This window comes from Branchiostoma floridae, chromosome 7, assembly GCF_000003815.2.
Source record: "Branchiostoma floridae strain S238N-H82 chromosome 7, Bfl_VNyyK, whole genome shotgun sequence".
NCBI classification, from domain to species: Eukaryota; Metazoa; Chordata; class Leptocardii; order Amphioxiformes; family Branchiostomatidae; genus Branchiostoma; species Branchiostoma floridae.
The window spans coordinates 3,282,674-3,295,234 of NC_049985.1; the positions used below are offsets into that span (position 1 = coordinate 3,282,674).

The following is a 12,561-nucleotide window of genomic DNA, read 5'->3' on the forward strand; positions in this document are numbered from 1 at the left end:
TCTGATTGGACATAGGATATAGGAGAATTCTTGTACACAACCAGGATGTACATACTGTGCTTACATATAGCGGTGAGAACCAAAACTCCAGTCTGAAGCTCTGAGGAAGGTGTCTGATAGACACCAAAATGTAAGACAGTAAGCACAGTAAGAACATCCTGGTTGTGTACAAGACTTATCCTACATTCTACCAACCTGATGAAATTATTTTCGGAAGTGATTGGACAATAAATTTTCAAAAAAATCAAGGCCTCTCCCCGGCTGCCAAGCGTCGGTTGATGTCTGCTATAACATCCGGCAGGTCCACAATGCTGTCGATGACGTAGTGAGCGCCGGAGTCGATCAGAGTGTCGTAGGCTCGCTGCAGCTTCCTGTCCAGCTCACTCTGGCTCATGGCCGCCACTTCCTCCTCTGTGGCTCCCACATAGTTACCCTAGCAACCAGGGGCAAGGGTGAAAGGTCAATTTGGTGTGATCGGGAAAACAATAAACAATAACATTTTGACCTTTACAATAAATTCTATTTCTTGACCTTTAAATGCCAGATTTAAAAGTCAAATTAAAGAAATGTCAAATTTGTTTCTCTGCACTTAAAATGTAGATATCATTATGCCTTAAATCTTTGCCAGCCAACTTCTATGACAAAGAAAGATGGTTGGGATGAATACGCACCACATATGGTCATGGTTAGATGGGATAATGTAAATCTTGAAGGTTTCACAATGGTTATATTTTTGCAGGTTTTGCAGTTATTAGTACCTCTCTTGCATGAATTCAAGTACAGTACATGTATGTCTCCCTTGTATCACTAGACTAGTGTGCTACATAACTATTTCAACTGCAAATCTAAAACACATCAACAACCTCCTTTTCCTCCTACTGCAAAATAAAAACATCACAAAAGATAATGAATCTACTGTCAGACCGTATAAATAGAATAGATAGGAAATTAGACATACCGTTTTTGCCACGCCCACAGCCCAGCATCCTGCTGATGTTCCCTCCTTCACTCCATCTACCGTGTCATCCACCTGGAATAAATATTGTGCATTTTGTCATATCTTCAGAACACATTCATGAATGTAATCAGAATCTCTACTCTGCCTCAAGGGAGCAGAGTACTGCTTTGTCTGTCACATTTTTTACTTCAATAATCCAAAGGACTGGAGTACTGTTTTCGTCTTGTGTGAGTAAGTGTGGTGTGTGTGTCAAGGAGGCAATGTGTGAGTGTTTGTGTGTGTATGTGTGTCATGTGTTTGAATGTTTGTGTGTGTGTGTCATGTGTTTGAATGTTTGTGCGTGTGTGCCTATGTATGTTTGTGTGTGTGCTTGAATGTGTGTGTGATGTGTGTGTGTATATATCATGTGTGTGAGCGTTTAAGTGTGTATTTGTATGTGTGTGAGTGTGCATTTGTATGTGAGTGTATTTGTATGCAAATGTGTGTATTTGTACGTGAGTGTGTATTTGTATGTGTGTACGTGTGTATTTGTATGTGTGAGTGTATGTATTTGTATGTGTGAGTGTATGTACTGGTAGGTGTGTGAGTGTGTATTTGCATGTGTGTGACTGTGTGTTTTTTGTGTATGAGTGTGTATTTGTATGGGTGTGAGTGTGTATTTGTATGTGTGTGTGAGTGTGTGTTTGTATGTGTGAGTGTGTATTGGTATGTGAATGAGTGTGTGTATTTGTATGTATGTAAGTGTGTGTGAGTGTGTATTTGTGCGTGTGCATTTGTGTGTGAGTGTGTATTTGTGCGTGTGTATTTGTGTGAGTGTGTATTTGTATTTGTGTGTGTGCTTAGAACCTATGTCAAGATGGCAAATACAGTCTGCCATCCTTAACATAGAAAACTAGCATACCTTCACAACTGCCTCAATCGGATGCACGTCTAGCTTGATGGCGTTCAGCCACACCATATAAGGGCACGGGCGCGCCTGCGGGACCATGTCTGCTGCGGCGTAGAAGTCCGGTTCGTAGCCCTGCTGGGCAGCGACCGGCTTCAGGTCGTCCAGGATGGGCGTGGTGTAGCCAGTCGTGGACCCGATCTTCATCCCCTTCTCTCTGAGCTGGTTCACTGTGTCCACGGCACCTGGGACGGGGACACGGGTTTAGATGCTTAATATTTTTATTCTTTATTTTTTCCTAACTGGCAAACTGCCTTTAGAAATCTTGGCTTCGCTTGGCAGATGAAGATTTAAGGGGGTTGTACTAACCCTCGCCTGATGGGGAACAACAGACGTCAAACTGGACATTAAGTATGTGTTTGTGTGTGTATATCTACCTGTACCACAGGCTTCTTGGTGGCTCCGGAGTCAGACATACATTACTGAACACAGCAGTTTCTGTACACAACCTGCCTCAGACCTTCAATTTTGATCTATACACACCTGGAAGGACCTCTACTCCTTCCCGCAAGTGAGGTGGGTCCTTACTATGCTCTAGGTATGGCTCTCCTCAAACAAGTCAAGCATGGGACCTCATCTGGCTGACTACCTTAACCATTTGGCTCACTTTACACATGTCCTAGTCTTTTGAATTCCTCCACTTTGCCCATGGTTCAAACAAGTCTGAACTAACATATTCAAGTTGTCTTCACATTTTACTCCTAACTCTGCCTGACCTGGTATCATGGTGGAGTAGCTCCTCCTGATGGACAGGTGATAGATAACGGGGTGAAGCAGGCATCAGTATGGGAGATGGCTTATAACATTTTCACAAAGTAACAAATCTGAACAGCCCCATATATCAGTCAGGGCTCAAAATTCATTTTTGGGATTAGGTGCACTGGTGCACCCAGCTTAAAAAATTGGGTGCACCAAAATTTTTTTGGGTGCACCACTTAAATCTAAGTAATAACCTAATAGCAAAACCTAGTTACAAGCTATCAAATTCTTAAACAAGTACCATGACAGACATTTTTGTTATCTTTCTAACACTTTAATAGATGTCAAGAATATGATGTATACTAGGGGACCTGACGATATTTATCGGGGGGGGGAGGGCTGGTGCATAGGTGGGGGGGGCCAATGAAAAATTTTTTGAGCCGAGGGGGGGGCCATTGAAAAAATTTTTGAGCCGAAGGGGGGGCCATTGAAAAAAAATTGCCTGAGGGGCCTTGATAAATACTACCAAAATGTGCCCCTGAAATGCAGGAAATGAAGTTTCAGATGGTCAAGATTTCAATTTTTCTCTGGACGTCCCTTGCGACGGCTTGCGCCTCTGGCGCACACAACACTTCGGCGCTCGTCGCCATCAAAAGTCTCTTCCTCTGACAGAAAATTGTCATTACATTTAGCATAGTCTACCAGCGAAGTTTATCCCTCAAAATGCAGAAAATCGTGTCTCAGAGGGTCCAAACTTCATCATTTGAATGACATTTCTCCAGACCTACCTTGCGACGGCTCGTGCCATGCCCGGCGCTCGAAATTGTGGAAATACGTTGGGGGCGTCGTCGCCCTCAAAACCATGTGAAGTTCTAATAGAAAGGCTATTAAACTTAAAGCTTAGTCTGCCAGCAAATTTTGCCCATCAAGATTTAGGAAAGACCGTTTCAGATAGTCAAGATTTCCAAATTTTCCCGGTGGAGCATGCCCCCGGACCCCCAAGGATTACGTTGATATAGTTCGCCCTCCCCATACTGAGAACTTTTCTGCAGCCGCCTCTGTCGTGTGATTCCATGTTCGCACGAAGTTTAAGAAAACTATAGAAACTAAAATTGGTAGAAATATCAATCCTGCGTGCATCTGTTCTTTGTATACAGAATGGTTCACGGACGGCAACGGGATAAAACATTACGATGTTTACTTTCGTGACAGCGGGCTCTCTGCTGCATATGACGTCATGGTGGCGCGAATTTTTTTTGGCAAGTTTGTAGGTTGCAATTGGCCGAAATAACTCCCGTTTTGGAAAGATTGAAGCAGTCTTGAAGCGGTTTTCGAAACGATATCGCTAAAATGTACCCAAGTCTCTTCCATCTACAACATTAATTTGTTTTCTTTTGTGTAAATTTCGTACATGTGTGGTGGAAAAGATCGCCGAAGTTGGATTACCGCCCCGCCCCTCCCCGCCCGCTTTTCTCTTTGTTGATGTGGACGCACAAAATCCAAATTTTTTTGCCTCACAGAATGCGGGAAATTTCGTTTTAGAGGGTCAAAAATATCAAAATTTCCCGGGTAGCATGCCCCTAACCCCCGAGACCGGTCGGGCCTTCGGCCCTCCGATCCCTGGACGGCCTTTAACAGCTAGCCGTCGGTCTGGCGGAAACGTTCAGTTTCGTGATCTTGCGTATTAAACGTTACCAGAGACTTTTTTTCACGTAGATTGGAGAAGTGATATCAGACAAGGTAAGTCTTATAACCGTTGCAGCGTGAGTGTAACAACATCAAGTGCTACATGAAAACTCGGCTGTTGTAAAATTTTGGGAGATAACATATGCCCCAGCAGGACTCCAACGTGCGTAATTTGTTGACGCGCGGGTCTTGACACCCCGGGCCGATCGTCGTCACGTTCAAACAATGCTACCGCTATTGTTATTGCTATATTATTTAATGACAGACTGTGTGTAATGGAAAAGGTAAGGAAAAATTGGAGGGGGGGGGGGCATTGAAAATTTTTTTGGGGCGAGGGGGGGGCCATTGAAAAAATTTTTGGGGCAGGGGGGGGGGCCATTGAAAAATTTTTTACCAGACCTATTTTGCACCAGCCCCCTCCCCCCAGTAAATAACGTCAGGGCCCTAGTATACTTTGATATCTTTACATACATAAACCTAAGAAAATATTGGGTGCACAGGGTGCACAGAAAATAATTGGGTGCACAGCTCCAATTTTGGGTGCACCTGGGTGCACATGCACCCAGTATTTCGAGCCCTGTCAGTTGTCATCACATTTTAGTCTTTACTCCTACATCTGCCTTACCTGGTATCATGGTGGAGTAGTTCTTCATGACGGACAGCTGCATGGGTACAAAGTTGGCGTACATGCGATCCACGTCCTCCTCCGTGGGGGGTCCGCCGTGCTTCTGGATCCACCGCCCCCTCACGCTCTCGTTCTCCAGAACACGCTGGATGTGAACCTGATAGATGACGGGGTGATGCAGGCATCAGTATGGGAAATCAATCTATCAAAAACCTTTATCTAGACTGGAATGGCCTTGTCGGCCTTAGCCGCTCTTTCCAGAGGTCCAGTGGAGTGGGGGAGGTCACGGGAAAAATGAATAAACAAGAGGTTCTTGAGTTATGCTGACCACAAATATCCAGAAACACAAACACACACACACAGACAGACACACACACACACACACACATAGACACACCAAAAACTTTACCTCCATTTTTCATGGAGGTTAATTTAATACAAAGTAACTAAAACACTTTACACTAAGTAATTGACAATCATAATAACTTAAATTTCATGGCTTATCACATTTTCACTAAGTAAAGAGACAGGCTTGGATTTGCATTATGTATCACAATCTACCCCAAACCTGGGAGCTTAAACCTTCCTTTTAGTACCTCCTTGTCCAAACTTATCAAACCAGATGATTTCCTTAAAGGATTTCGGATTTAAAGATCCATAACTTGAATTTTGTTGAATCTCTTATTTGCTTCCACAGGAAATACAGAATTCAGCATGCTCAAGTTTAAAACAAACTTTCAGGAAGCAAATCTGCTGTAGTTTTGTTTGGGTGTCATATATTATATTTTTTTTGGAAATCTGATCTCACCCTTTTGTGTGCTCCCATGGGCCCCCTTGCCTCCTCGTTGGAGATGGGCACACCTTCGTTCTTGAAGATCTCCGAGAAGGTCAGTGCGGGCGCGCACACCCCATAGTCGATGACGGTCCCTGCCCAGTCCAGTACCACCAGTTTGACTGGACCTCGGTACCTCCTCATACAGGAGTACTGCATACGGGGGTTGGACCAAGGTGAAGCCATCTTCTGTGCAGCAAACATCACCAAGAAAGTATCAGTGTGTGGTCTCAAAAACTAGATCCATCCTTAAGGTTGATTGCTTAACTCAAGTGAAGGAGGTTCTAATTCTTTACTTGCTTGACTGAATAAAAAGATAACAATCATAATAATAATATAAAATGTGCAAGAAGATTAGTGATGGACTGTTTGATCGATTGATTGATAAATGAAATCTGATATAAGATTAGTTTGCGTTCCTATGTTTTTAACCAGTCAGCAAATCATATCAAATGCATTTATAAAGGTATAAATGTAACGTTATTAGAGCAAAGGGGGAGGGGCCAGGTCTGCAAGTTTTTTATTTATTTATTTATTTATCTGCTTGAATAGCGTCGGGACGTCTAGTCTGACCTTCTGTCACAGCGTCACAGCAAAGATCGAGACATTCCTAACTTGCCCCGTTTTGGTGAGCCAGGAAAACGGGCGGGTCAAGTTTGAGAATGACATTTTTTACGATCTCCCTGGCCCTGCTCATCATCTGCTTGGAGGACACGTTTGCTGAGCTGTCTGGACCACAAGGACGCGAGTTCGAATCCCGGCGCTGTGGTCGGTACCCATAGCATTGGGTGGATAACAGGAAATACAGACTTTGTAATCATGGGTATTTGCCCTTGAACTCCGTCCCTTACCTGTCAAAAATTATCCAAACTTCCCAGCACCACACACCACATGTACCGGCGAGACGACCTTTAGACTCCGACCTCTGAACTCCCACCTCTGACCTGTGACGTCATTAGCATGCTGTAAATATTCGGAGCCGGCCAATTTTTCTCGAATATTCCCAAATATCTGCCGAATTCTACTGTAAGTAACCCGTTTTGTAGGGTAGAGATGTTATGTAGGGTTTACTGATTACTTACAGATGTCGAAAAGAGAGAGTACGATCTGAAAACAAGCGTTTTTATTCTCATGCAGAATATTTTCTTGCTGCTGATTAGAAGCAATTCGTGACTCAACATCTTTTTTAAATCATCATCATCATCATAATCTCCATCCCTGATTATATAGCCCGCAGTACATCGATACAGATGCGCGATAAGCAATGTACATTATGCTTCCCTTAACGTGTTGTAAAATTAGCTATTGTCTTTGTTTGTAATCATAAGAATTTGAGAAAGGCCTATGCTTCTCTGGACTTGCATGCACTTGTTTGTAATACCAAGAGCATTATACAGGTATATTACTGTAAATGCAAAATCTTTCGCGGTGGTTTAAAGGCGCCCAGAGCAGTTTTTAGAGCATTTAAACTAAAAATATTCTGGATAAGACAATCGGAACAATATTACTGCAACAATATTAAGCACATTTGTATCATCATACTTCTTACTTTCAGCGTTTAAAAGGATGCAAAAACATGCCGCAAACGGCCGCCTTTGAGTTATTGGGTCCGTCAATAAATCAGCACAGGATTGAGCCACTAACGGTTTCCTGTCGGTAATTTTTGGTGATTTTCGAAGGGCGATTTTAGAACGCGTGAGGTCACCCGAAGAATTGAATCTGATTCGCCCGTTCGCAAATCGAAACCATATTCGAACAAGTGACGATATCTCTGGAGGCGTTTGGGATTCATTGGTCACGTTCAGAAATTTGAAATAATGACACGTGCAGCGCTCAGATTTTCAATGACTTCTCACCACCCAACGACGTCTCAACTTTGCTCAATGAAGGTGGATATGCAATGAGATAATCTTATTTAGCCTTACTGTGTGTAAAATGACTTGAAAATTAAAATTAGAAATACAAAAAAAACTGCTCTGGGCGCCTTTAATGTTTGCAGTTTTCGCGGCGGCCACTTTACCGCAATTTTAAAACCGCATTTTGATCTATACGCATTTTTCCATGGCAGTAAGAGACTACAGTGCATGATGCTACGGGGATCGGTAAACCATGTGCGCGGTTGTAGGAGTCTGCGTTTTCCCAGGGTATTTGACGTGACTACTGACTGCGGTTGAGCAGTTATGTACATGACTGATCCACATATTTGTATTAACAGATCCGATACAGAATGGCTGACAGTACCACTGGTAGTGGTTCCACTGGAGCAGGGGATGCTGGGACTGACTCCTCACAGCCACAACAAGGGGTGGTGGTATGTACATGTTACTGTAAATGCAGAAACTTTCACGGTGGTTTTATAGTCACAGTTTTCGCATTGGCTGCTAAACCACAAACTTAAAACCACCGCATATATTCATAATACAGTGTGCGACTACAGTACAGTACTGTTGATGAGTTTGCGAGATGGCGCTACCGCGAATTCAAAACCACCGCGAACACTCCATTTTCCTGCTTCCGCGAAATTAAATCCCAGTGAACTGAAATGCATTTATTTTATGTACTTCATTCTCCCAGGCAGAGCCTCCTTGATGGCCACTGTAATTATACCTTTGGTCCAAATTCTGCTAAACCGGGCTGAGGTTTCTACTTTTGTGCGCTTGGCCTCCAACGTACTCTCCAAGCAAAGGTTTAGCCCTGGCAGTTTTTGACATGTTTTTTGTTGTTGTTGTTTTTATTGGGATTTCTACTTTGTAACATGTTCTTTATGTCTCACGGCCAAACCACGGTCTTCCAGGATGGAGGTGGTGTAGCCAGTCATGGATTCAATCTTGAGACATAAAGAACACGGCACAGAAAAGAAAGCCCGATAAAACAAACAAACAAACAAAAATCACATCAAACACAGCCAGAGCCAAACCTCTGCTTGGAGAGAGTTTTAACCAGCTGTCAGACAATCAGCAAAATGTTTTCTTCTGGTGGTACAAATTCTCTGATTGTCTGACAGCCTTTAGACTTTTAATACAGGCCAGGCCCCATATTTTTACTTCTTTGTTACAGTCATGATGGCATGCTGATGATACATATGTAATATTATTGATTTTGAGTGTACAAATAAGGGCAGTCTTTAGACAGCTATAGATTTACATGTCCTACAATGCAGAAGCTCATCTGATGTAGCTCAAGCAGATGAAATTATTCCAAGAGACAGAATTTTATTGTTTGTTCCAGAGCTACATGATGTCCCATAAGGTGGATGCTGGTCTGTGGTTGAGTCGAGTCTTCACCGTGGGATGTTCCCTCCTGTATGCCATACCGTTGTTAGGGTGAGTATCTATGTGTTCAGGATAACTGACTCATTCTATCCAGTTTATTGTATGTTGTTCCTGTCAGGCGAGGGCTAACCATACTTAAGCAAATGAATTTTTTAATGGCAACTTGATTAAGAAGGATCATTACTACTAGGGTGTTCTTTTGTGGCATACTCACAGTATTCAACTAAAAGGGATGACTCACCCAGTGGATGATTATGATATTATGGTTTGTGGAGCCTTAATTTGTTATTGTTTTATCTCTAATTGTATCTTTTCCTTCTGCAGTTTGCTTACTTGTAGGCCTATAGCTGCCTTCACAAGATTTTAGCAGCTGTGCCAGAAAGCACCCTGCTCCGTTGTAACATCATTGTTGAAGTAAAACTCTCGCTCTTCCCCCTACAGTATGCTTGTTGCGTACGGCTGCTACCAATGTGCGCTAATCAGTAGCACCATCACCAGTGTCCTGCGGCTGCACCAGAGATCACCCTGCTGTGTATCGACTGTTGTTCCATTGTTGTTAAAGTGCTTAAACTCGTCTTGTTTTTCCCCCTACAGTATGCATGTTGCGTACGGCTGCTACCAGCGCGCCCTGATCAGTAGTGCCATCACCAGTGTCCTGCGGCTGCACCAGAGACTGCCCCGCCCGCAGCTCACCAGGGAGTTCTTTGCTCAGCTGGTCCTGGAGGACAGCGCGCACTACCTCTTCTTCGCGCTCATCTTCGTCAACTCATTCCCCTTCACAAGTATCCTTTGCAAAGTGCCACAAAGCACTCAACCAAACCTTGTAGCTTTAAATCTGTCAATTTTTTTCTCCTTTTTTGGTGATGTTAGATTACTTAGAACAGTAATTTTTTCCTCATCTTCGTCAACTCATTCCCATTTACAAATATCTTTTGCAAAGTGCCACAGAGCACCCATCCAACCCTTCTGTCTTTTGATATATGTCATATTGTTCTTTTTTTTGGTGATGTTATATTTTTCTTCCTCTTTTTTTGGGGGGGTGATGTTAGAAGAGTAATCTTTCTGTGGCATACATGCTTCCCTCTTCCCCAATTGCAAGGATGTCCAAAAGATTTTCAAGTCTGCTAGTAATAATAGTGCTCATCTTCATTTGGATCTGTCTGCACCTACTAACTCCCCAAAGAAGCACAATATCTCCAGTAATCTTTGATGTCATATTCTGAAATGTTATCTATTCTAACTTCTTTCCATGATTTTCTAAAGATCAGGTATCTCAGTTTTATCAACCAATTTACAAGTAGAAGTAGTGATATGTGTCATTTAGCAATTACTCCAAAAATTACCTTTTTGTCCTTAACCCACATGTCCCAGTGATTCTTATGCCTGTGTTCCTGTTTGCCCTACTCCATGCCACAGCCTTCACCAAGACATTACTTAATGTGAGTCCTGTTAGTATCAGTCTATGTAACACAAACTCCAACTGTCCAGGGCTCTAAGGGAAGCTCCAGGTCCAAATGGAGCTCTTTGAAGCATCAGTGGAGCCCTGCTATTAGCTAGAAGCATTATTAAGTCAGGTTACTGTTTCTCTAACTCAAAAGGAAAAAAAAGCAACAACATGCAAGAAACCAAGAAGCATCTGCTTTCATCAACGACTGTACATAGTCTTATGAAGTTATGTTGATAAGGTATTTAAACAAAACTATGAATTGATATTTGATAGACAGAACCTTAGATAAATATGAGTTGGTAATTTTGCTATAAACTGAGATGCAAAGTTTACTATGTTTTGATTTTAGTGTTTTGACAAGCATGTGCTACAGCCTGTAATATAAGGTGTTTCGTCTTCCATGAACAGATCCAGGGCCCGAATGCGGGACAGTTTCTACGTTCGTTACTCGACAAGCTGGTTGCCAGGCAGCAGGACATCCTGCGCCTGATCGCCTGTACAGAGATCTTCCTGATGCCGGCAGTGGTCTTCATGGTGTTTGGGTGAGTTGTTCTTGTGGTCAGGAAGCTTGTTTGTTTCCTCGATGAAAGTCATCACTCATCAGACATTCAGGTTATAAGATATGCCAAATAATAGCTACTCATACAACTGGATATGATTTTCCAATATCATATCGAGTTGCGTAACTTATTTCGCGTAACGTATTTGTTTTTGCCGGGGCGCCGCAGGCGCCCGGCTTTGTCCCCGGTTTAATGGTTCGTCCTTGGATGGGTCTGCTATGGTCGCAAAATGTACCGTGCGTTTTTACGACAATTCTCAGCCCTTCTCAGCCCTTCAAATAAACGCAATGTACCGTGCGTTTTTACGACAATTCTCAGCCCTTCTTAGCCCTTCAAATAAACGTTGTAAGAATACTGTTTATCCATGACCTCTACTCGTACAGAAAACATTGCAGCGCTCATTAGCAAAGTCTAGGAAAGGAAAATGTTTCTTGATTTGCAGTAAAACACTGGTCATGTAACATTTGAGGAGTTGTCGTTAAATCGCACGGTTCATTTTGCGATAGCGTTGACGGGTCCGGGTATTTAGCGGAATAACCCGGAATAACCCGGAATAACCCGGAATAACCTTAATAAAGGATGAAAGCTACCGAAATACAGTGTGCTTTGATAAGTTAAGATCGCAGAATGCAATATTTTGGCATAAAATAATGTATATATGGCCATGGGAACAAGAAATATTACGGTTATTCCGGGTTATTCCGGGTCATTTCGGGTTATTCCGGTAAATACCCTCACGGGCGTTGACGGTGCGGAGGAGGTGAGATTTTTATCGTACAGAAATTGGTACAGTTTGTAAAGTTATCTTTCTGGAATTCGGATGTATTAAAATATAACATTACATTCTAAGGCGTAGTGTCATGTGAGTAAAATGAGCACGACATTTGACGAAAGATTTTGTGGAGGGTATACAGTCAAGTTTATTGTGCAACGATTGGAACAGTTTACGTGCGGGTGGGAGGGGGGCGTGCGTCTATATATGCAGCTGCAGGAGGTCCTGCAGGACATTTTCGATCGTAAGAGTAACGTACAATTTGAAAAGATAGTGATCATGAATTCGGACACATTGAAACATATTTCCAAGGAACGGTATATAGTTTTTTTAGTAAAACCAGTGTGTGGGGATTGACGAGAATTTAGATAGTTTAATGGTGCACTGTGCTTGAGCCGATGCGAGGCATTATGCAGGGCATTTTTGATTGTAAAAATATCGTACAAGTTGAAAAGATGGATCGGATTCTAATACATTAAAACATACATTTCCAAAGAATAGTAGAAAACAACGGATTGTAGCTAACTGTTAAACAATCAGCAAAGCAGTTGGCAAGATGTCACACCTGAACTTTTGTAGATTTTTGCTTTTTGTTGGTACTAGTAAGATGTTATGTGATCAAGACAATATTTTCTTTCTGTTTCAGTGACGCCTTAGACTGTTCTCTGCTATATATACAAGTGACACAGTAATATACAGAAACTTACAGCTAGCAAAAGTCTGTACTCAATAAGATTTTACACAGTACACATTTATACTTCTTT

General features: G+C 42.4%; 2 protein-coding genes across 2 annotated transcripts in view; one reads left to right on the forward strand and one right to left on the reverse strand.

The window, feature by feature from the left end:
* The window catches only part of LOC118419072 (phosphonoacetaldehyde hydrolase-like), an 8,221-nt gene extending 1,494 nt beyond the window's left edge, over window positions 1–6,727 (reverse strand). The window contains exons 1-6 of the mRNA XM_035825343.1: window positions 6,598–6,727; window positions 5,723–5,935; window positions 4,915–5,071; window positions 1,860–2,089; window positions 959–1,030; window positions 185–433 (exon numbers count right to left, since the gene is read on the reverse strand). Coding sequence (XP_035681236.1) covers window positions 245–433; window positions 959–1,030; window positions 1,860–2,089; window positions 4,915–5,071; window positions 5,723–5,932 — 858 coding nt within the window. The 5' untranslated portion in view covers window positions 5,933–5,935; window positions 6,598–6,727 and the 3' untranslated portion in view covers window positions 185–244. The remainder of the gene's footprint in view (window positions 1–184; window positions 434–958; window positions 1,031–1,859; window positions 2,090–4,914; window positions 5,072–5,722; window positions 5,936–6,597) is intronic.
* The window catches only part of LOC118419073 (transmembrane protein 33-like), a 13,171-nt gene continuing 7,238 nt past the window's right edge, over window positions 6,629–12,561 (forward strand). The window contains exons 1-6 of the mRNA XM_035825344.1: window positions 6,629–6,772; window positions 7,962–8,057; window positions 8,975–9,069; window positions 9,613–9,800; window positions 10,390–10,457; window positions 10,874–11,007. Coding sequence (XP_035681237.1) covers window positions 7,974–8,057; window positions 8,975–9,069; window positions 9,613–9,800; window positions 10,390–10,457; window positions 10,874–11,007 — 569 coding nt within the window. The 5' untranslated portion in view covers window positions 6,629–6,772; window positions 7,962–7,973. The remainder of the gene's footprint in view (window positions 6,773–7,961; window positions 8,058–8,974; window positions 9,070–9,612; window positions 9,801–10,389; window positions 10,458–10,873; window positions 11,008–12,561) is intronic.